The sequence below is a fragment of the Rhamphochromis sp. 'chilingali' genome, assembly GCF_963969265.1.
Source record: "Rhamphochromis sp. 'chilingali' genome assembly, chromosome: 13".
NCBI classification, from domain to species: Eukaryota; Metazoa; Chordata; class Actinopteri; order Cichliformes; family Cichlidae; genus Rhamphochromis; species Rhamphochromis sp. 'chilingali'.
Genome location: NC_137940.1, coordinates 34,964,660 through 34,988,869, shown reverse-complemented (window position 1 = coordinate 34,988,869; position 24,210 = coordinate 34,964,660). Strand labels below are relative to the sequence as shown.

Sequence of the window (24,210 nt, the reverse complement as noted above, 5' to 3'; positions counted from 1 at the left end):
CTTATGCAGACAAACGGTGACTGCACGGCAGGTTTTTGGGCCTTACTCTTCGGGTGCATGTGAAATCGTCACTGGGTGATGTTCACGCCAAAGTTAGTCTGCTTCACCTCAGTGCAACATTCTGTTTCCCTCCAAGTATAAAATCCTCCTTCGATCTGCTGCTTCCATTTGGTTGTTGTGTCTTATCTCAGTCTGAAGCCATTCAAAGCTATGGCCATGCTCAGAGTGTCTTCCTACCGCAAGCTGTTTGAGGACGACAGCTGGAGACGAAACGGAGGGTTGAGCGTGCGGTGTGCGGGGCAATACCGGGCCTCTGTCAGGTCAGTGTGGGTTTTGCTTACCACTTTTAAGATATTAAGGTGTACAAACATGTCCACCAGTTTGTCTGTGAGGGGTATGGCATTTTAACCTGAAAAATGTTATAGATGAAATACATGAATGAGATTTCATTTAAAAGGGTAACATCTGAAATTTTCCCCTTATGATTAAAACATAGTGTACTGCTTTACATGTCAAAGGTTTCCCGGTGGATGCTGAAGAACCTTAGTGGTTATAATAACATCTTTATTCATCCCAAAGTTGGAAAATTATTTGTTATAGTCCTTAAGAATGAAGTTAAATACAAAAACGATGTATGACATGTACGTTGAAATTGGCCTCCCCATGACTGACTGTGAGGTTGTCAGCAAATAAGCAGAGATTAGGTTATCTGACAGATTGGTCAGATGTAATAATGTCACTATCAGTCGAGTGCTTTTTCCAGAATTCAGGACAAAATTACAATTTTATTTCTGCGGCCAGTCTCACACTTGTGGTCATAGCAGCTAGCCTAACAGTAGTAAATGATGAAAGCCATATGTTATATATTTGAGTAGCTGGTCTAAATGTTAGGCTGTGTATTATTTGTTTTGGGTTTTTGTAAAAAAACAAACAAAAAAACAAACCCTACACTAATAGAGAGAAACCCCAACAATCCAACAACCTTGGTGACAGCGGGAAGGAAAAACTCCCTTTTAACAGGAAGAAACCTCTGGCAGGACCAGGCTCAGAGAGCTCAAGCATTAGCTGCAACTAGTTGGGGGTGAGGGGAGGAAGGCGAAACAAAATAAATTGTGGCGATCGTGGCTCAAGAGTTGGGAGTTTGCCTTGTAATTGGAAGGTTGCCGGTTCGAGCCCCGGCTTGGACAGTCTCGGTCGTTGTGTCCTTGGGCAAGACACTTCACCCGTTGCCTACTGGTGGTGGTCAGAGGGCCCGGTGGCGCCAGTGTCCGGCAGCCTCGCCTCTGTCAGTGCGCCCCAGGGTGGCTGTGGCTACAATGTAGCTGCCATCACCAGTGTGTGGATGACAGGTTGTGTAAAGCGCTTTGGGGTCCTTAGGGACTAGAAAAGCGCTATATAAATACAGGCCATTTTTAAATGCAGAGTGGTGTGTAAATGAATAGTAATTGGGGGGGGGGAAAAGGTGAGTGAAGAAGAAATACTCTGTGCATTGTGGGAAGCCCCTAGAAGCCCAAGTTCTATCTCAGCGTAACGAAGGGAGGAGCCATATTCATCATATTCATTTTCACCTAAAACTAGTGCAATGTGTTAACTTCATTGACCTTAATTTGCAACATAAAAATTTGAAATTTTTGGGAAAAAAGTCCTGTAATATGGTCTAATAACACTCTGAAATAACATAAGTTAGAAGTTAGAACAGGATATAGTAAAAATGAGATATAAGATGACATTTTGACGAGAGAAAATGTATATGGGCTAAAATCTGACATCTGGGTATGACTTGAACCTGTCTCTAGGTAATATTAATTAAGCTGTAAACTGTAATCTCATCAACAATTATAACTTCAGAGGTTTGTGGTCTGAGACAAATTTGAAAATTCCCAAAACACCGATGTGTCAAAATGTGCTTAACAACCTAAAATGCATGTCTACATACAGCAATCAATGCATAATAGGTAGGTAAAGTAATCAGCACTGAGGTACCAACAACTGGTAGTGACAAATGTCTTCAGCGCACAGACGCCATCACAGGGTGCAATCTTTATTTGCTGTGACGTCAAACGCAGTCGAGCATTTCAAGCACAAGAGCAGAGACTACACACCTCTGCCAAGACTGAAAATTCCCTTCGCACCATGCATGAGCGGAGTCCCTTTATCCAGAATCAAGAGATTGGTTTGTGATATAGATAGAAGTTGGTGTTCCTTATCATCATCATCATCATTTTTTTAAGAGTTGACTGTTACCCTGTGTTGGTGAAGAACAGTGAAGAATCCTTCCATGAATTCCTGCATCCAGATCCAGACTGACTCCCAAACATGAGCACCTCGAAGCCTGACCTCTCTTAAATGTATCATGCAAATCCAGAATTATGAGTAAACCTGCTAAGAAATGAACAAACTGAACCAATAACTCCATGATGTCATGTTTACAGTGAAGTATATTCAGTCTGGATAAATGCCTTGTTTGGATGCCCACGAAAAACATCTCATATATGAAGTGAGAGCAATATATGACATAACATACAACACAGAAAAATGAAAGAAACACCAACAAAAGAGAACCAAAAATCACAAAATTAGCAACATTTCAGCCTTACAAAATAAAATGAAATGGAAGAAAATGAGCAGGGATAAACTTGATGAAGCCTCTCTGTATGTGTTTAATTTATTTTTCTAAAACCTTTAAAAATATTGAGTCGAGTCTTTGGTGCTTTGTGCCTTTTCTCAGGGCTGCTGCTGTTGATGACTGTGATAAGCTAGACTTTGCAGCTGCCAGGGCTCAGAACAAAGAAGGTCTGGACCAGTTTGTCCAGGACCGCACCGTCATTGCTGCCCTCAATGACCGCCTGGTCAGGCTGATTGAGCTGGTGAGGACAAACACTGTAACTGCTGCCTCTCTGCTGGTTTCTTCTGTGTATACCTCACGCTATTTAAACCTGCGCCCTTTAGGCTCGTTGTTTTGAGGACGACAATGAGTCTCTTGAATGTCAGATCACTGAGTTGGAGGAAGAGCTGAACAATCGCCAGGCCTCTTCCAGCATCACCTCCACTGTGGCGGTGCCCGACCACAGCCTGGACGCTGTGGTGGAAAGACTGGGCAAGCAGAGGGTATGTGCTGTTGGGTGTGTCTGCTGCATGTCTCTCCGTGCGATGGCATGCCTAAATGAGGTTTTCTCATATCAGTCCGCAAGCACGTCTCACGTCATGACATCAGCCGGATCACACTTTGCATAATTGTGGGCAGGTCTGATTTACAACCTTGTCAAGATCCATCAGTGTCTGGCTGTTTCTCACCACAGGATGAGATTCTGAATGACACACAGGAGCTGCAGAAAGAGCTCAAGCTCCTGAAGAAAGACTATGAGAAGGCGTCGCAGCAGAGGATCTTCGTCCGGCAGGAACAACAAGATGTGGCTGAGGTAATTGTATTTGGCAAGTATTCTGTTGGTATGCATGGAAATCCCATTGCTGCTTCAGAAAAATGGTCAGGAGGGAACTCTACTCTGCTCGACAAATAAAGAATAATCTGTGCTTTTTTTTTTCTTTTTTAAGGACTATAAATTTATTTGAAGATTTGGTTATAACAGTAGGTTCAGTTCCAAAAAGCTAAGAGAGCACAAGCGTAGTAAAATTCAGGGTCACATCAGAGTCAACCATCCATTAATATAACCACTCAAATAATGACGTCCTTATTTGAGTGGTTATATTAATGGATGGTTGATGATCGAAGGGAGTCAGCTGGGGATTGAGCATCAGACCAAGAGGCCTCCTAGATGAGGAGGAGACCCTGAGGAAGACCCAGGACACACCGGAGAGATCACGTTTCGTAGCTTGATGCGTCGGTGTCCCCCAAGAAGAGCTGGCCTCTGCTTTGACTGCTGTCCCCATTTCACCGACCACGCGAGACGCAAAAAAAAAGGATGGATGGTGATCATAGGCCCAAACACAAACGTCAGGATTCCCCACAGGGTCGTGTCATCTAGTCTGTCAAGGCTACAATTTCACTTGAAGTAAAATTATTTAGTTAGAGCTCAACTCTTAACTGAATTTACTACTGTTGATCAAAACTCACAAAACAGAGGCCAGTGTATACTAAAATTACATTTTGCAAATGTGAAACCTCAAGCAGTAAAGTTTATAATGTATAAAACTGCCCTTTAAATAAGTTTGGTGGCTGTGTCTACTTAAATATATTAGTATTAAATCACTTACTTAAAACTTGAGTATGAACCGAAGCATTTTCTCTCTGATCTGACCGTGTTGCGATAATATACTTTGAGCACTAGATGGCAGGGCTGTCAAGCATCTTCACTTCCCACTCCATCCAGCTGACACCTGGCACAGCTGCTCCTCTGTAGTGCTGCCCAGTGGGTTTTGATCACCAGCAGTCACACAGTCTGGGCTGGTGGCCCACTGCAACCTGAGCCACCAAACTTTTCTTCCCTCGCACATGCCAGAGACCATCGTTTCCTTTCCAGAACCAGGCCAGATGCGAGGGAGGCTTTCATTTGTGCCTCACAGATGTAACGCAGGCTGTGATATGGTGCCGTAATGTTCCTGCTGGCTCTGTTCTGCAGTTCTGAATTGGAAGCAGCTGCAGGGTGACAAGACTTGGTGGGAAATCAGCAGGGAGGTAGAGGAAGAGCAGAGATGCGGAGGAGAAGAGTGAATACTACACAGATCGGCCCACAACAAGCTGCATCTTTGTCAGCATAACGTCAAAAAGCCACATTTGGTTTGTTTTAGAGCATACCGCTGGCTTTTGTGTGGTTTCTATCCTACTCCATCATCAAGGATTGCACATTTCACCTCATTTTGATTTTCTGTGGCTACAGAAAAACAGAGTGAGTCTGAGTGGATGAATTAATTTAGCATATATGGAGTTTAGATTCATTTAAAGGTAAAAACAAGGTCAGAATTACATTAGAAGACTTTCTTTTGGTCAGAATTTCAGCTGGTTTTAATCCTCATTGGGATAAAAATAAACAGATGAATGGAGAGCACTAATCAATATTTTTATATTAAACATGTCAACAATAATACATGTGACAAGCCACCACTCATGGTGAAGACTTAAAGCTCCAACTCTTCTGCAGTTCAAATTGGAAACGGGAATCAAATTTAAATGACTGAATTTTTCCTGGTTGTTGGTGTCAGATGGCCTCGTCTGATCTATTAGGAACCATGCTTAGGGTTTACAGAGAGTAGTACAAAAAAATATATCCAATGAGCAGCGTTTCTCTGGCAGAAAATGCCTTGTTGACATCAGAGATCTGAAGGGACTGGCCTAGATGCTTTGGGGTAGCAGGAATGCAGCAGTAACTCAAATAACCACTGGTTAAAAGCAAGGTATACAGAAAAGCATCTCTGAAGGCACAACACATCAAATCGTGAAGCAGATGGGCAACAGCAGAAGAAAAGCACACTGGGTATCACTCCTGTCAGCTAAAACAGGATATGGAGGCTACAATTCACACAGGCTCACCAAAATTGGGCTATATAAGGTTGGAAAACTTTCCCTGGTCCGATGAGTCTCAAGTTCTGCTCCAACTTTTGGATCGTAGGGTCTGATTTGTTGTAAACCAAATGAAAGTGTGGACCCATCCTGTTGGTTCAGGCTGATGGTGATGGTGTAGGGAATATTTTAACGTGAGCATCTTTGAAATGCTACATGAGTTTTGTATTTGATAACAAACCATGTCACAAAGCTCAACCCATCAATAACTGGCTTCTTAAACATGTTAATGAATCCATTGTACTTAAATGGTCTACATATTCCCAGATCTCAATCCAATCCAGTAAAGCTGACAAATTTGCAACAGCTGTGTGACGCTATCATGTCAACAAACATGTGTAAGACACTTAAATTTGACCCAACATGCTTTTCCTTATTGTCTGTTATACAGTATTTTCAGGTTGAGAAAGTCAGTTGGAGCTAAAATGGCTACATAAACAGAAACGGCTTATTTTGAACAGTGAATCATGCAAAGCTACCCTAGAATTAAACTATGGAGCTGGAAATGGCAACTTGAGTAAAAGAAGTCTGTGACTGTGTGTGAACACTATGGAGCAACTACACAAACTACAACAGGTTTTTCTCCAGCTCAGAGAGTTCAGCAGCAGCAGCCAGTCTGTTTAATCTGCTGCAGTACATCACTGACCCTGCCACCCTCACAGCAGGAATCCACAACTTTACCACCAAACTCTTTCTTCCTAAATGTAAAAGCAGGCACAAACAGTAATTGCATTCAACACCAATTAATCCAGTTCTTTAAAAAGAGTAGACGAATTCAGAACCCCTGCCGGCAAATAGATTGGGTGACAAGGCTTTTGTGTCTAGTTAGCCTCCTTCTCATCTTCCTCCTCCTCCTCCCTTTTCCTCTGCATTGCGGCGTGTAGTTGCTGTTCAGTGACAGAGTGGCTGGTGCTGATTGTTCTCAAAATTGGTCTTCAGGGTGGAAACAACTTCATGTTTTTTCCACCTGTGGTTTGATTTAGTTTGCAAACTGCAGAGCACTCCTCAGACACTTCCAGAAATTAAGTTCAACTTCTCTGTTAACTTTACTTTCTTTTAACAGGAAGTGGATGCTGTGACAGCAGAGTGTTTGGCTCTGAGGGAGCAAGTGACTATCTACGAGGAGCAGCTGGCCAGCATGGAGACCCTGCACAGGACGGTGAGAGAAAGGGAGTTTGTAGCTGCAGGCTGATGAAACAGGAACAGTTTATAGTCACAGAAATGGCTCAAAATGTAGCACTTAGGTCAGACAGGAGTGTTGGAGGAATGCCCAGATCTGTGTTGACAAACGCAGCTCCTCGCGACCTTGGTCACCTTGCTGAAGAGTTGTAACCAGAAACGGCCACAACAACAGAAAAATATGAGCAGAGCATTCAATTCTAGATTCATAAAATCGCTTTTTTTAAGGGCTTTGTACTAAATGCAGTCGTTACTAGTCTTTTAATGGGAAGGAAGGTGTTTTTGGACTGTTACACTTTTAAATTTTACCTCAGGGGTTAAAGTGGGATTTGTTTAAGTGGTGGTGGAACTTAAAGATGGGCTGTTGAAAACAGTTACTTGAAATAAGTCATCAAGTGATCAGCTGCTACTCTGGTACTCGCTGTTTTTTGTTGATTTACCCAGCTGAATTCAACAAGATATAAGCAGATATTTCATGAACTATATTCCTCATTTTCCAACACATAGACATTATAAACCTAGTATAAAAGTTATAATTCAGTGACTGAATCCGATCAGCATTTAAATATAACTTGATGTTTGCTATCTTTGATGTAACTTCACATTGTCCATGAACGACACAGCCTGCTCTGTATGAGTCCAACATGGCATCAGTTACTGTAAACTTCACCACAATACTGCAAACTAATCGGTATAGCATGCACGAAACTGTTAGTAGATCCACAGTATCCTCATGCAAAGTTTGAACATCATAAATTGAGTGTTTTGCAAAAATATTTTCCAAAAACATAATGCAAGAACACATAGATCATATACCTGATTTAAAAACTTTAAAATGAGTCACATGTAAGATTTTAATTTTCTGTAGAGCACCGACTGCCACTTTGCATCTGCACCATGAACAGATCACAGGAATGTGTTAATTGATATGTGAATGTGCCAAAAATTGATTGTCTGTATTTAAGCTGTTTACTTCTTGACCTGTAATGTATCAAAAACATCCCTCTCCTGAATGGTATAAATTCATTTTTGAGGCAGATCAAACATTTCTGTCTCAAGGCAAAAGCTGCAGTCAGTGTTTGGCAGAGTAACTTTTATATTTAGTTTATTTATCGAGGTAAAAAGTCTCTGTGAGATAAAAACGGTAATAGGCACCAACCTGCAGATTTAATTCCTCATTGATCGAAGATGCAGGAACACCTTCCCACTGTTCTGGGCATTTTACAGCAAACAAACAGGATGTGATTGAATTGCAGACTTTCAGTTAAAACCAAAATATTGCAAAAACATTTGATGAATTACAACCAATTTAATACACAAATATAAAATCACAAAAAAAAAGCATGTTATTGTCCAAAAACAGTCCTGTGAAAAAGAGTTTTTACTGGAGTCCTGTGTAGAACCGAGTACACTTAGCGCTTCACGAGCTTTAGCAACAACAACTTAAAGTAATTGTTTTCTGTGTGATTTTATCAGTCTCTCACATCGTTGTGGAGGAATTTTGGCCCACTCTTCTTTATAAAACTGCAAAGGTTTCACCATAGTGTTTCAATCAGGTCGAGGTCAGATCTGAGAATAATAAAAAATATGCCCATATTTTCATATCTGCATGGTAAATATGAAAGAACAACCAACTCTGGGGTTGTTAAGCATAACAAGTGGAAACAGGAGATTGAAGCTGACAAAATCTGCTTTCTGCCGAAGCTCACTTGCTGAAACATCAGTGTAAGAATTCACTGGTTTATAAAGGATTTTGTGCTAGTATCAGATTGTCATTTTATCTTCGAACTCTTGAACATGCCCCACAAAATAAAATGTATTAAGTAGCTTCTCTGCACTCAAACAAATTTTTCAACTACTCCTTTAAAAAAAGCACATGCTTGCAGCCATATTCTGTACATATCCACACACACCCCCAGCCCTCTGCACCTTCTACAATTTTCTCCACCTCACCAGGAGATGACAGGCGCACCCCGGTATCAGATCTAGAGGCTGCAGGCAGAGAGAGAGAGAGGGAGGCAGCTGAAGCAGGAGCAGCTCCATCACTCTGTGTTTTTCCTCTGCAAAGCCGGACCGCGCGGCATTTAACACACTCCCTCTGGGACACGCTCGATAACTCCCCGTCCGGGAAATGCGGCTGAATACCAAATGAAAACAGAAGTTCCCTTTGTTTTATTAACTGTTGTTATTATCGGCACTTCCAGATACCCCACATTCCCCTGAGAAATCGGCAGCCATGTCGTTATGTAGGTGCAGGGAAGAGGAGAAAAATGTTAGTCTGCCACTGCAGCTCTGTAGCAGTTCATTTTCTTTGTAACTGATGTGAGGCTGCAGACATGCATGTTGAGGCCTTTGGTCTCTGTGTGTTTGTAGCAGACAGAAAATTTACCTGAGTATACTTTTACTGCACAACACACTTGTTCCTCAGTTTTTTCTTTTACTGTTGTAGGGGTGAGCTATATCTGAAATACACTAGGCATCTATGGATATAATAAACATACATATGTGTACTAATTAATAATGCTGACACATTTTCATCAATAAAGACAAGGCTCAATTTTAAAATGTAATGCAAGAAGTCAGAGCATTGGTGGTTTGGTGTAATTGTAGCAAACATAAGGTCATATTGACCATCCATCTATACAAGTAATCACATTACTCCTGTATTTCTAATCATTTTAGACTTTTAACATGTTTCTATATAAAATTAGGTGTCTGCCCTAGTGTGCACTTCTTGCAAGAACACTTTGGTTTTGCAGGGTCTTATAGAATCAAACCACATTAAATCAGTCATACAGGTAAATGGACAATGACAGGGACTTACTTTTAGACAGAGATAGTAGCTCTCTACTGCTGGGGCTGTTGAGAAGAGCGCCATCAATAAGCTTATAGAGAGATGAAACTGATATAAGTTCAGCTTATTTGCGTTCACTTCCATAATTTGAAATCCATGATCATCTTTTTTAACTTGACTTTTAACTGCTTGACTTTAAGTCCCAACCATACTTTAATGATTCGTCCTCTCTCGTGTTCACATTTATTAAAATTATTACCAACATAGGACAGTCTTGCCAGGTGGGGTCAGCAAATTTTGGGGGGTGGCCAGTGCCCCCTCTGGCCCCCTCTTTGTAGCGCCCCTGTTCAAACCTCAGGAAGCTTCAGTTCACATGTTCTCCACACCCTTGTGTGGATTTTCTTTGAGATCTGATCTCTCCTGCCACTGGAACAACATGTCAAGTTATTACTTATTACCAGGGCACTCCTGCAAATAAGATTCTTAATATCAAAGGGTTTATGGAAGCTTGTTGCCACCACTGTTGTTTTGGTTTGTTTTTTCCAGAAGTTTGAATTAGGTGAAATTTTCCTTGCTTAAAAAATGTTTTAGAAAATATGTATTTGTACACAATGTTCATTAATATTGCGTTCACTAAGAACAAATAGATCTAAGTGTAATGTTGCAGTAGTCTAAATTTCATACAACTACCTCCCAAAATGACCTGTCATACCTCAAAATCATTGTGAAGTTAGATGAGGCTGCTTCTTTGTCCTTTGCATGATCGATATAAAACCTGTGCTTGTTCATGTTTCATCGTAGATATCCTAAAAGCTCAGACCACCTCTCAGTCAAAGGACAAAAGTTGAGACAGAGTTGATTTGGACACGTATGAAGAAGAGATACTGGGTATGCTGGGAGAAGGATGTGGGAAAAATATAGCTGCCAGACAAAGAAAGAGAAAGTTATAGATGATGATTGTGGATGTATTAGGAAATATTAGGAGCTGAATTATAAAGAAGTAAAGTAAAGTGCAAGTCTATTAAAACTGACATTAAGAACAGTGTAATAAATAAATGTGTGTTGTTACATTCTTGTGTATTTGTATGTGTTTCGTGTATGAGCAGACAGTGGAGGATATGCTGGAGCCCAACGAAGGGATCACCCGGGCAGCAGTGATTAAATTTGGCAGCCCTGACATTGCTCCGGCTTTGGATGTAAAAAAGTACTACTGCCAACTGGCTGAGACACTCCAGGTACAACACAGAGTACATAACACACAAAACCCACAGAGAACCACACCAATACCATGCACCGGACGATCCGAGGGCCTGCGCTAAGGCCCAGTTATTAACTGTGAATCATGTGTAGAGCCCCAAAATGAAAACACGGAGTCAGAAATGAACATAATGGTGGTTTACAGGGAAAAACATGTATTCAATACATTACTGAGCCATATAATAACAAACAAACAAGAAAATAACGTATGTACACCACTGTTAACAGCTGCTAATTCTCCAGCTGTTAAAAAATCATTGTGAGAAATATAACAAAGTGGGTCTCATTAGATGAAAAAAAAGCATGTGAAAATATGATAAATAAGCATTCATGGCTTCACAGGCTGGATTCAGACAGACATCGGTTGCGATCTTTCAGTGGCTCTCAAACTGTGGGTCATACAGTCACTACATTTTGAGACTGTACTACAAAAGCAAGTTTTGTTGAATGAACTAAAAAACATAATAAATGAGTTTGTTAATGCTATCGTGTTGACCGAGTTTCACAAAAGTTAAACCTTGTTCCTTTAAAACTTGTCGGGTAAATGGGAACAAGCCCTTTTTTGTTTTTTCTTCATATCTGGGATATGCCACAAAAGGTTTGCAGAGCCACCGGTGAGCACACATGGAAACACACATCACAGCTGCTTGAGCGTTTTATGATCTCATGATCTCAGAAAACTAAACAGTTGTCATTATTTTTTTTTATTTTTTTGGCCATGCATCCTAAACAGGGCACAAACGCTTCCAACAGAAATCGATCTTGTGTGGTTTTAATTTCACTTGATGATATGCTCTCCAGCTAGCCAGCCAACCTGTGCTGAGTGATTTCGTGACAGGATAAAGTAATGTGTTACAATCTCACTGTGTGTATTGGCCGGACCATGCCATGGAACGAAGTAATGTGAACAATAAGGTTGTGTTACTGGGTTGTTTTTTAATACTTCTAAGTACCTTCTGCGGTTTATATATTGGTGCAGGTCGTTCACTTCCTGTGGGTTATTTCATTATTCTTGAACTGCTTCTATTTAAATAAGAGATCTGAGTACTTTCACTTTTGACACTCTCTCCAGTGACCAGTTCCTCATCCTCTTTACGATTAACTCCAATATTCTCACCGCACCACCCTCCCTCTGTCCCTCTCAGCTTTCACAAATCACACAACGAGGCTCCCACTTGTTTTCTTTACCTCTTAACACAACATTGGGGAAGAACTTGGAAATCAGAGGTGCTGTTCTGGACCCGAACAGAATGTCTTTGTCCACCTGTGTGTGTGTGTGTGTGTGTGTGTGTGTGTGTGTGTGTGTGTGTGTGTGTGTGTGTGTGTGTGTGTGTGTGTGTGTGTGTCTTGCAGCATCGAGGTCCTGCACTGGGGTCAGACTGTAGCTCCGGTGGGTCTGACCCTCTCTGAGGTGAGGATGTCTGCCTGGTTCAGAGGTCAGGGCTGCAATCAGACTGCAGGCCGCCTTCCCAGGCTCCTTAGCTGCACTGAAGTGGACACTGGTGTTTGTGTGCATTTAATATGGAGACATGACTAAGGGATATCTGCCTGTCTACGTGTGTTTCTTGTTCTTTAAAACGCCATCTATTTACTCTCTCCCTCCCACTCAGGCTCTTGCCTCGCCAGCTGGACACCGTCCTGTCTGTGCCTGGCCTCGATTACGAGACGCAATTGTCTCGATGCTAAAATGATTGCTATTGGTTGTGAGCAGTAATGGTGATTGCTGGCGGACTCCTACACACCTGTGCGCCCTCATGATTTGGCTAATCATGAAACTGGTGTACGCAAGGAGAGCTAGTATGAGAGACTCTGATTGCTCCCCCTGCCAAAGTGCACTTAATTACTCAAAAAGATCCCAGCAGCACTGACTTCTCATCTTGTGTCTCTTCAGTATGAGTGCGGTGCAGCCTCCTCTGCTGTGGTCCACAGTGGTGACGGAAAGGAAGTGGAAGTGGGAGGAACTGGAGGGTCAACGGTCAAAGACTTGACAAAGATAAAGGACGCCGGTGAGATAAAGATGCTGGTGAGTGTTCTCCCCCTGCCCTTTCTTTAAAGAGTTAGTTGAGCCAAATTACACAAAGCACATACGCTTAGCATAGTTTGTTTGGAGTAAACTTGAGCTTTACATCAGGGCAGGGCGTTTTGGTTGCATTTGCCAAGCTTTTAAGTTCTTCTGAACTTCTTGCACGAAAAGGAAGCTAGTTGATCCAAAAAAGGAAAAAAAAAAAAAAGATTTACCCATTTTATGTACGCCTACAGCAACTTATATCTGGAACAAACAGTCACAATTAAAGCCAAAAGATCATTTGCAGTTTATAGTGTAATAGAGCATAACATTATGTGATTGTTATGTTTCATATCTTTGTTTTGGCCACATATATTTGGAAACCAGACTATGATTAACATTCTTTATGAATGAGTTATATATTAAATAACGCAGTGAATTGTTCTTCAACATATGCTTTTGTTTGCCACTAAGACATGGCCTGAAACAACTCATGTTAGGGAAACCATCCAGCATCATACAGTAAGTTCTACAAGTAAGTGTAACAAGAATCACCCCCCTGCTTCTTTTCATAAGTAAACAAGTGTGAGGAGAGCAGATATGACATGTTTAATATTTTCCCGGCTGAAATCATACCAGACACAACACACGCCAATGGCAAACGGGGTCAATTTTATCCTTTTTATACATATACCTCTGATCTGCTTTCATATCAAAAACATGTGAAACATTAAGTACCAAGTTCAACATTTGCAAACCACCTTTAGCAACGTGGACTAAAAGTAACTGTTTTTTAAGTGACTATATCAGTGTCATCGTCATTGCTGTGGAGGAACTCCTCAGTGTTGCTTTGGTTTATTGAGATGTGCATGAATTAGTTTATGTACAGCTTTTTTTAGGTCCCACCACAGCATTTTAATTGGGTTGAAGTTTAACTGTGTAGCTCTGTTGTAGATTTGCTGGTGTGATTGGGATCATTGTCCTGTTGCGTGACATAGTTTCAGCCAAGCTTGAGCTGTAGGAACGTTGTCCTCGCAACGTGGATGAAGAAAAAACCCCAATGATCACCTCTCAGAGTGACATCTGATAGGCCGTGTTTGGTTTCAGGTGAAATATGGAACTGTGGGTTATCCTCGGAGATTTCCACTTCGGTTTTGTTTGTCCGTTTTTTCAGTAGATCTGTGGTTTGCTTAGACGAATCTTTGCAAATCTAAACTGTGCTGCCATGTTGTTTCAGACTGAACAGGCTTTCTTTTTGAAGTTTCTTTGAGCATTTCACAGTCTGACTTTGAAGTGAATTTGCTGGGAACATTCCAGGATTGTGTTAACACAACGTTTGTCTCCAGACCAGGAAACTGCACAAACTTTTGCTTTATAGAGGCGGTCACATTTGGTGACGATCAGTAAATTAAATAATATATGATTAGCCGCACCTGGCTACTACTTACCCTCCTGATATGGAAGCACTAAAGGTGTACTGAACAGTACTGTGAAAGAGTCCTGTAAAAACTTTTCTCTTTCTTCATGACGCTATGAGAGTGATAAAATCTTCTCATGTAACTCTTGGCATGAAAATTATTATTTTTTTGGGTTTTTTTTTTAAATGTTTTGAGCTCCACAATCAACACTCACTTGACTTCTGCCTCCACACCTGTGAGAAATATAAAATCAAAACGCTCTGCAGGGCTGCTGATTGCAACAGCCGAATGAGAGAATATTGTTTTTGAGGTGATCAGAGCTTTACACATCATTTAAGTCCTTTAGTTACTGCCTGCTGATAGTGATCTTCCCATAATACATTTTCAACCTCTTTACTGAAAAAGGAAAGGGTTTTAACATCTATCAGCTGGCTCTGTGTCGGTCATCAGCTCCTAAATCAGATGTAATGGTGAAAATGAATGGTTTCCCACAGCAGGCAAAGGGAGTTGAGAGCGGCTGAGTGACAGCAGAGCAACAGTGTGGGAGATCCTGCTGACCAGAGTGTTTACTCTGCGGACGTTTTCAGCAGGAGATGTGAAGAGCTCGACTGCAGCTCACACAGGATTTATTGCTCTCTGTGTCCTCAGTTATATTAAGTACAGTCTTTCAGAGCGCCTGCAGTGTCATAGGCATCTTTATACTTCTCACACACACACTGAGTGGAAAGGAAATGAAGCTTAATTTGTCATCCTGCTAGCAAAAAATAAATAAATTAAAAGGTGCCAAGGGAGCAAAGAGACTTTGAAGGAAACAGACAACAAAGTGAGACGTGAATGAAAAGACAAACCAGGAAATGGTGACTCAGGTAAAAACACCTCTTATAGTCCACCCTGGTCTTATTAGCATCCGTCAGTGGTCTGACCACAGCTGGCACCCAACCACATCTGTAGCAAACATGGTGGTTTGGTTCTCATTAGTGTGGCTCTACCTTTCAGCTCTTTAAATAAACATCAAGCCTCTGTAACCTCAGCACAAGTCTCCCAACATCATCTACTTTTCTTTAATATTCAGCCTCACTTTTTGCTCTGTCCAGGCTGACGGATGGACAGCACGGCCTGATCTGCTCTGTTTCCTCTTCGTCTGTGATGGATGCCTCGGGTCTGGTTTCTCACTGAGAGACAACATGGCCAAACAAACCGATTGCAGTGAAATCAGGCCTGACACACAAATGTATATAATAGAACAGGCTCTGATGGGTTTATCCGCCACCGCTCGCGTATACATACAAGGCCAGGCTCCACTTATCATGCCAAGGAGAGTAAGTGAGTCACACAGTTTGGGAAGTCTCCATCAGCCTGTGAGTAGTAATCGGGTCGTCTTCTGGTCACATGATCTGGCTGAAAGACGAGCAGGACTGCCTGGATCCCCATCTGGCTGTGACAGCTAATTGTTGAACTTCAGTGATTGCTGTAATTACTCACGGCGGGGGAAGGGATGCTCCTCAGTTAGTTTGTGGTGAAAGTAAAGTAACCTGTTCTGTCTGTGTTTGCTGGGTTAATTTGCATACTTCAGTTGTAGTTAGAGCTCAGTTTAAATCCATGTTTTCAGTTAGTAATGATGAAAAAGTGCCACTGGGACTGATGGGAGTAGCTTTAAATCAGAGGTATGTAGTTGTTAACTAAAATACAAAATTTTGCCCAGTTAATGTCAAGTCAGGAGGCTAAGGAAGTAATTATAATTCCTCCTGAGGGGGGGTCATAATTGTGTGAACCAAATTTCATGGCAGTCTATCCAATAAATCCTCAGATATTTCCTCTTAAAAATGTCAACTTTGTAGTGGTGCTAGAAGAATTGTCGGGGGATCACCAAATTCTGCAGAAGTCGCCATCTGGAATCAATGAATGTCTGTTCAATATGTCATGACAATCTAATATACACTGATCGGCCACTACATATAATATTGTGTAGGTTCGACTCATAGCACCAAAGCAGCTCTGATTGGTCAGGGCATAAACACAGGTCCAGATTTTGATCTGGGGAGTTTGGAGGCCATGGAAAGGTCCCTGGCTCTCTGTCATTTTTGGGGGTTCAATAGACCGTTATGTCCCACTAAGGGAGGTTGCTGCCATCAGGGGGTGATATGGGAGACATGGGTTGTGTGTGTAAAGGTTGGCTGCAATTTTTAGGTGGATGCGAGGTTTCAAAATAACATCCACAGGACATTTTCCAGGAGAAGATCGCATTGTTGAGAGAAAAAATTGTAGTATTCACATCAACTGTCAGTGGTTTTGATGTTTTCACGTTTCCTAATGTCATTAGCAAGGACCCTCCCAAACCTGAATAAAATAAAAACATTTATCTATGATGAAACAACAAGCCAGGTCAGATGCTATGATTTGGAGAATGCCTTACTTGCCAGTGGCTCCTTGGCCTGGCGGGTCGCTCTCATATCATCCAACTGATGCATAACATTCAACTTGTTATGGTGTTGGCTGCCATGTTTATAACTATCGATTTATTTTTAAATATCTAGCAGCAATGGATAAACATTAGCATTCATCTGAGTCCTATTTCTGGCCATCTGACAACTACAAACTGACGACTAACATCTGCTCTTGTTCTTGGCCTCATTTGTTGATAATTTTTCTGAAGTTCAGAAGTGAGACCACAGCCGAAACAATCCCCTTCCATTTGTATCTCTAAAAATGCTTAAATGCCCCACATGTCTATTTCTTCACATTTCCATGTCTCCACATTTTTCTCAGTTTGTAACTCGGCCTCAAAGCAGTCTTCATTTAATGTGAAATGCAGTTTAAGGCTGATAAGAAGGTTGCCATTGACCAAAGGTTGAAGCTCTTTGTTGTCTTACTGAAGTGCTCCTCAGCTGCTGTTCTTGAACTGAACATGAACACGAGGGCACTAAAATGTTGTGGTATGGGATTATTACATTATCGGTAACAAAAGAATTCAATATACAAGCAATTTTGCAGATATATGTTCAATGAATAACTCCTTCTCTTTATTCCTGAAGATTTCAGAGCTACAAAAGGAGCTTGCTGAGCTTGAGAAGCATAACGAGGAATTGGAGGACGAGGTTGAAATGAAGAAGGCTGCATACATGGATGAGATTGCTGATCTAGAGGTATAACAGGGGAATGATTAATGCAGTTGAAACCTATATTCTGTCATTCAACTTCATCCTCTGCTGCTCTGTGTGGGTGTGTGTGTGTGACATTAGGCGACTATAGATGAAATGAAGTGTCAGAAGGCCAATTTCCAAGAACAGATGAAGGAGCAGTGTGAAGACTATAAGTTTCTGCTCACTCAGAAGATGGCCAGAGACATGGAGATTGCTGCTTACAGGTCAGATGGTTGATGTTTTTAATTATACTTAATAACAGACAACTCTGGCTTCAACATGTGAGTAAAATTAGATAATCTAATCAGTTTCGCATTGTGATAATAGAAGAGAGAACTTAAAAACTAGAAATTAAAAGGTTTGGTTGACCTCAGGGTCAGGCCATGCAATGCTCATCTAACAGCTAAAGCTTGGCTAAAACTGAGTCATGCAACAGGACAATGATCCCATGACTGAAATGGCTAAAAAAAAAAAGTCATATAAAAACACCTTAACAGAGCTGTGGATACACGAATGCCTGCAAATCTCAGTGAACTGAAACAATAACTTAAAGAAGAGAAAAGGGACATTCAGAGAATGATAACATGGTTCTACGTGCTGTTGAATTAGGAAGTGTACTTTGTTTTTCACAGGACTGTAAGTCAGGTTACAGTAGCAGCCTCAGAAGGGTATTCCAGATGTTCCTTTCCTCAGCAGCGTATTCCAGTTCTCTAGCATCCCAAGGCTCTCCCAGTCTAGACAAGATATACAATCTCTCCAGAGATTTCTGGATCTGCTGTAGGGTGTGATCAGAGCTCCGAGCTCCCTCTGGATGTCTGAGCTCCTTACTGTATCTCTGTAATCCCATTTTATATTACGGTGAATTATAGATGCAGTCTAGGCATCCATTAGAAAAGAAGAAAAAGAAAGAAAGTGTACTTTATTGGTCCCCGTGGGGAAAATCCCTCTCTGCATTTAACCCATTCACTCAGTGAAGCAGTGGGCAGCCATTGGGCGCCCGGGGAGCAGTGTGTGGGGACGGTACCTTGCTCAGGGGTACCTCAGGGTAGCTGTTCAGGGGAATCGAACCCCCGACCTTACGATCATGGGGCCGCCACTCTACCTACTGAGCTATCCCTGCCCACACACACTATTACTAGTATGAAGTGATAATGCTCAGATTTACTCTCTTGTTTCAATACTCAAGGTTTTACAACAGTAATCCACAAACCAACCACATCACATCGTGACAATATGTTAATGTTGGATACAGTCTATAATGGAGTCGTATATAAATGGTTGCAATTTTGTATCCATATAAAGCAACTTGTTACATTGTATATTCGATAGTTATTATTGGACTCTAATGTAATAATAAAACTGATAAAATGGTTCAAATGGTTATGGTAAAATCGAATAATTTAATAGTTTATTAATTGTAATGCATTGCAGTTGATGATTAATTAATTCATAATTGATTTTAAGCATTTTCAATCATAACAAGGTCAGTATTCTGCTTTGTTTTGCAGATCATGTATTTCAGATATTGACTTTATAGCAGTACTTTAATTTAACCTTAAAACTTAAAGCACTATGATGGACTGTAATGTACAAGTGCTTATCCACGCCTCTTTTGCACGTTTTAAAATGAAGAGCTTGCATGAATATAAACCTCTGTGCCTTCACGATCCTCATTTCAGGGCTGCGGGTTGTTATTCTTAAGGGAGACCAATAAAATTTTACACACACACACTATGCCACACACACGAGAAGACTTTGGGATGACTTGATTTAATTGTTAGTGAGACTGTCAGTCAAGAGGACAGCCGTGTCTGCTGGAGAAATATTCCAAGAAAAACACTGCATCATTTGATTTCAGTGATTAGTTTGTCATCCCCTGTTAAAGGTGCTGAAGTCATAAAGTCAGCTGCCGTAATATCTGATTGCAGTTAATATCTACAGACTCTGAGGCATACAGTGGATTCTCATCTCTGTGGTAGAGGCTAAAATGAAAACAGATGTCCGCCTCAATGCTCAAAAAGGTGCCACATAATATTTAAACATGTCAGGATAAATGAGCTGTTCGGGGCAAAGCACATAATGGCCTTGAGACGATTTTATTAAACTGAAATTAGCTCAAAGCTCTGTTTCCATTTGGAATTCTTCAAAGATGAGAAAACCACCAATATCCCAAAATCTTTTTCTAAAAGCTCTACTGTGAGTAATGCAAGGAGTGTTTCCACAAGATCCGGTGTATAAGCCCAGTATTGTCAAGCGCCTCATACAGTGCCACCTGGATATCCGTGATTTCCATTATAAGATATTCCTGAACACAAAAGGCTGACATCACGGGCCAACTGGGTTCACAGGAAATGTGCTGTGGTTTCCTGTGCGCGACCTTGAAGAAGTTTCATGTCATCCCCTCTGTTCATTGAGGTTGTTTAACCATCTGCCATCCTGGTATGTGGAGTGACGCACTTCAGCCATCCCTTCCCGCTGCCACAGGCTTCCTCCTGGTCCTTCCATCACCCATCCAACTGCATCTGACCATCTGACCCCAGGGGGGCCCCCAATGCAGGCCTGAGCTCAGACCCTCAAAATACCTCATTAGAATGGGCAAAGAGGACCTCACACTGACAGCACTATGTGCTGGGCCTCTGCCAGCTCTTCTCCATGCCAGCCTGTTAATGTCAGTTCACCCCCCACCCACTCCGTACACACATTTACAAATTCGCCACAGTTTTAATTCCCTCTCATTACCCAGCAGACTGTCCCAAAGACACACGGGCGATGCCAACTTCTTTCCTTCCTTTCTTCATTTACTATATGTTTTGTCATCCGTGATTAAAGCCATGAATAAGAAATGAAAATGGGGATTGTTTATTCTCTCTGTGCCGTGGCAAACTGTCTGCAAAGAAGACCCTAATGACCCCGGGCTGCCGTTACTGGGTGGCTTATCGCCTGCGAAAGCACCTCAGAGCAGTTTGGGCAGATGCTCCCTACTTTTGCTTACTGCTAATGTGATCCATATTACACTGTAATTCTCTCTACTGTTCTTTGTGGTCTGCTCCTGCTGCTCCATGACGCAGCAACAAGTAGCTCATCTAAGAACAAGATCCTTTATTTACTTTACTATGAGGTTTCGTTTTTATATTACCGATATATCAAATGACTCCCCTCTTCCCCTTTTGAGCTTCTTATTTTGTTTCAGTTTCTCTGCTCTCATCACCTGTGTTGGAGTTATGTAGAAAAAGCAGAGAAAAGGTGCTTGTGTGAATGGGTAAAGTTGTATAAAGGGCTTTAAATGCCTATGTACAATAGAAAAGTGCTATAGAGAACTGGTCCATGGCCATGACTGTCATTGCAATATTGGGCTTTTAATGAACTGTTGTTTCTATGAACTGTTGCTTTGCTTGGGTGGAATGATTGTACAAAATATATCTTCAATGACTAAAATGGAATTGGAATTTATTTAGGATTTTTTTCAGAATCATACATACAGGCTTAAATATATGCATACACGCTCACTAATATTTGGTTAAATGTCCCTTAGCAAATTGCTCCTCAAACAGATACTTTTTGTAGCCATCAGCAAGCTTCTTGGCAGAATTGATAGAGTTCATTGAAATTGGTTGGTGTCCTGGCACAGGCTTGGCTTTTAAGGATAGTCCACAAATTTTTTTTTCTTTAGGGTTGAGGCTGAGGCTTTGGGCAGGCCATAGCAGAGGCTTAATATTAGCCTGTTCTGTCCACTCTAAAACACCTTTTTATGTGTAAATGGGATCATTTTCCTCTTGGAACATCCAACTGTGTCAACCGTCTGGCTGTTAATTTGAAGTAAAGTTGAAAACAGCCCCAGAGCTTAATGCTACCACCACCATGCCAGACAGTTGGCACAGCAGTCTTAGATTTGAAAGTCTCGCCTTTACTTCTACGACTCTTGTCATTGTGGCCAAATTTGCCTTGTCTAAACATAAAATCTTTCTGCAGGAAAAACATTTTTTCCTGCAGAAAGATTTTGGCTAGTTTTTGTGGGAAGCTGCTAATTTCAGTCAAGCTTGAAGATGCTGATTTTGGAGCATGGGCTTCAATCTGGTTTGGTACCCTCTCAATTCATGATGATCTAAAACTCACATCACTGTAGACAGTAATGCAGTTTCCAGTTCATGGCAGGCTTGAGCTTTAGTGGTTCTTAGGCTGTTTTTAATCATGCTAACCACTTTCCTCTCATCTAACAGTCTTCCTGTCTTCTGCCTGTCTCACATTGACTTCACCCTTTTTGTGTATACAGTCAATGCAGTCGATATTATCCTCAGAGATGAAAAACAGTGTTCAACTTAAATCCACATTAAATCCATTCAAGTGGAGAAAACCATGACTTCAAATTCTGACGGTACTCTATATGCTAGTTGTGGAACTGGCGATAATATGTCATGTTATATGAGAATAACATAAAATGATGGGCGAAAGTCCTGGGTCACCACAGCAGCTGCTCAGCCATGGAAACGCTTAACACAAAGTTCCCGGTGCACAGTTTGTGTGCTGATGTTAGTGATGGAGGATGTTTGGAGCTCTACAGTTACTGAGTCAGCAGAGCAGTGAAGGCGTTTGTGCATCATGCCCCCTCAGCACTTGACGATCCTGCTTCTGTTTTCTTGTCAGCTACTTTGGTCTGAGTGCCTATGTTTCCTAACGTCCTCCGCTTTGCAATCACTTGCAGTTGATGATGAAATATCTAAAAGGAACAAATTTCACAAACTGACTTGTTGCAAAAGGAACTTCCTGTTTAGCGAGCTCATTTGAACTGCTTGATCTTTCACAAACGCTTGTACAGTCTGCCTGCATGGCTAGGTGTTCGATTTTAAACAAGAAGTACCTTAGCTTATTTGTGTAAACTCTTTTTAGGCTTTTATTAAGGTTAAGCATGTTATTAAATGAGTGATGAGCTGTTTACTTGGCTTGTCCAAACTAATTGAGTAACTGAGAAAATAATGTTCTACTCTGGATCTGCCAATATATGACTAATTAGTGAATGCCGTTCCTGCTTCTGTGAGTTATAACCTGTGTGTTGTGTTTTTATGTGCTTCTGTTGTTCAGGAGTCTTGTGGAGGAAGAGGAGGAGAGACTGTGCAGCCTGTGACTTAAGCCTGAGCAGTCAGATCGGCTGTCCTGACTGTGGTTGTGCTCCCCAACACAGACAAAAGACAAACGCGTAAAAACAGACCCCATTTCTGCACTTCGATGAAGCTTAACGCAACGATTCGGCAATTTGAGCAGACGTAAACTTAGTATGACAGATTAATGCTGTCTGGAGGCCTACAGTAAGCCGGGCCATTGATTACAGGTTTCTGGCAGATGACCCTGATACTCCAAGAAAGATGGAGCTGTCTAAAACTGGTGGGGGCTGTGGGATGAGTGTGTATCCGTGCAGCGTCTGGAGGGGATATTTCGTTAAGTGGGGTTTTATCTTTACCAGCTCTCTGATATGACTCATAAATGCTTTGTCCCCTCTTTGTTGAACAAGACTGACACGCAATCGCAGATAAACACACACACACACCCTCAACTGTGCGGCTCCGCGGAGTCATTCCCGCTCTGATATCACCTCGTCCATCACTCAGCCTCTGTCTGGCTCTTAACCTGCGACCCCGTCACTGTTAACAAAGACAATGACGGCTCTCTCTTTGGTAACTAAAAGCGTTTCGCCTTCCCTTTGCTTTTTCAGCCATACATTTGAGTTGGTTTTGACGGCCGAGAGTCCAGCGTGCTGTGTTTGCTTTTCAAATGGTTCATGAAGTTGTTTTTCTGCAGCTCTTTCAAAATGAGCACCTGGATCTTTCCACAAGAAAAACTCTGTGTGATTAATCATTGCTTCTTTCAAAAGCAGTGTCCCAATTTACTGTCGTTTCGGAAATAAGCATTCGGTAATACATTCCCTAGTAATCTTTTCCTTATTTTCTACACAATGTTAAAGCCGTCTGCGATAAATCATTTTTGGTTGCTGCCTCTGCACAAGCATCAAAATGTACTTTAGATTTAAATTGATTAAAACTAGTTGCTTGAGAGATCAACCCACGGTGTGTGATTTCTTTTGTTAAAACTCCTGGTTCATGAGAACCCCTTGTGAATCCTCAGGCTTAAGACTTTCTCCCATACTGTAGAGCAGAGTGATTTATGTTCAGTGAACCTTCTTCCATTCATCTTCATGCTTAACGTGAGATTTGCACATTCCCAGCAATTAGGGATCTCAAAGGCTTGTTAGCTCTGCCACAAAGATGAAAAATGCTGCTAATAACTGATCAGATAAGATTAGCCACACTCCATGAACTTGAGCTCAGTGACTGGGGAAGTGGTTGTGTGGCATCGGTGACTTCTTTAAATGCCCCGACATGAAGAATGGATGGCTCAGAAAGGGTTTTCTCAGAGAATAGGAAATGGAGGGTTTTTCTTTCTTTCTAATATTTAAAGCGTAACAACGTCCCAGTGCTTCCAAAATATTCCTCATACTAAAAATGTAGCAGGAACTGCACCCTAACATGCCGTATTTTAGGAAAGTCACCCTCTTTCCTGGTCTTGTGCATTGTTGCTATGTACAGGAAAAGTGATGCTGTACACATCCTTACCCATTTCCTCACACAGAACGACCACCGTTAGTGATTATGGAGTAATTTTCCTCCTGAAATGTAGAGCCAGGAAGACAGATGTAAAAAAATGGGACTTTGGGGAAAATTTATTGAAAAGTAGTTCCATGTGCAAACATTGTGTCAAAAACATCAAAGAGGAAAACACAATACTCATAGAAAAAGAATCCCACAGCAGAACGTTATCTGGAAATTAAACTTGGGGAAAAAAAGCCTAGAAATAGAAGAGAAGGCGATCACTCTAAACTGAACTAGTTTTTCTCATCACCGATGCTTCCATAC

General features: G+C 41.4%; 1 protein-coding gene across 1 annotated transcript; it reads left to right on the top strand.

The window, feature by feature from the left end:
• The first annotated feature begins 67 nt into the window (after positions 1-67).
• Positions 68-23,345, top strand: vimr2 (vimentin-related 2). The gene is made up of 11 exons (XM_080901133.1): positions 68-92; positions 192-320; positions 2,729-2,867; positions 2,950-3,108; positions 3,300-3,419; positions 6,579-6,674; positions 10,595-10,723; positions 12,637-12,768; positions 17,201-17,311; positions 17,408-17,532; positions 22,385-23,345. Exons 1-11 carry the CDS (start codon positions 79-81, stop codon positions 22,425-22,427), a joined length of 1,197 nt encoding a protein of 398 aa, XP_080757259.1. The 5' UTR covers positions 68-78; the 3' UTR covers positions 22,428-23,345.
• The last annotated feature ends 865 nt before the right edge of the window (positions 23,346-24,210 follow it).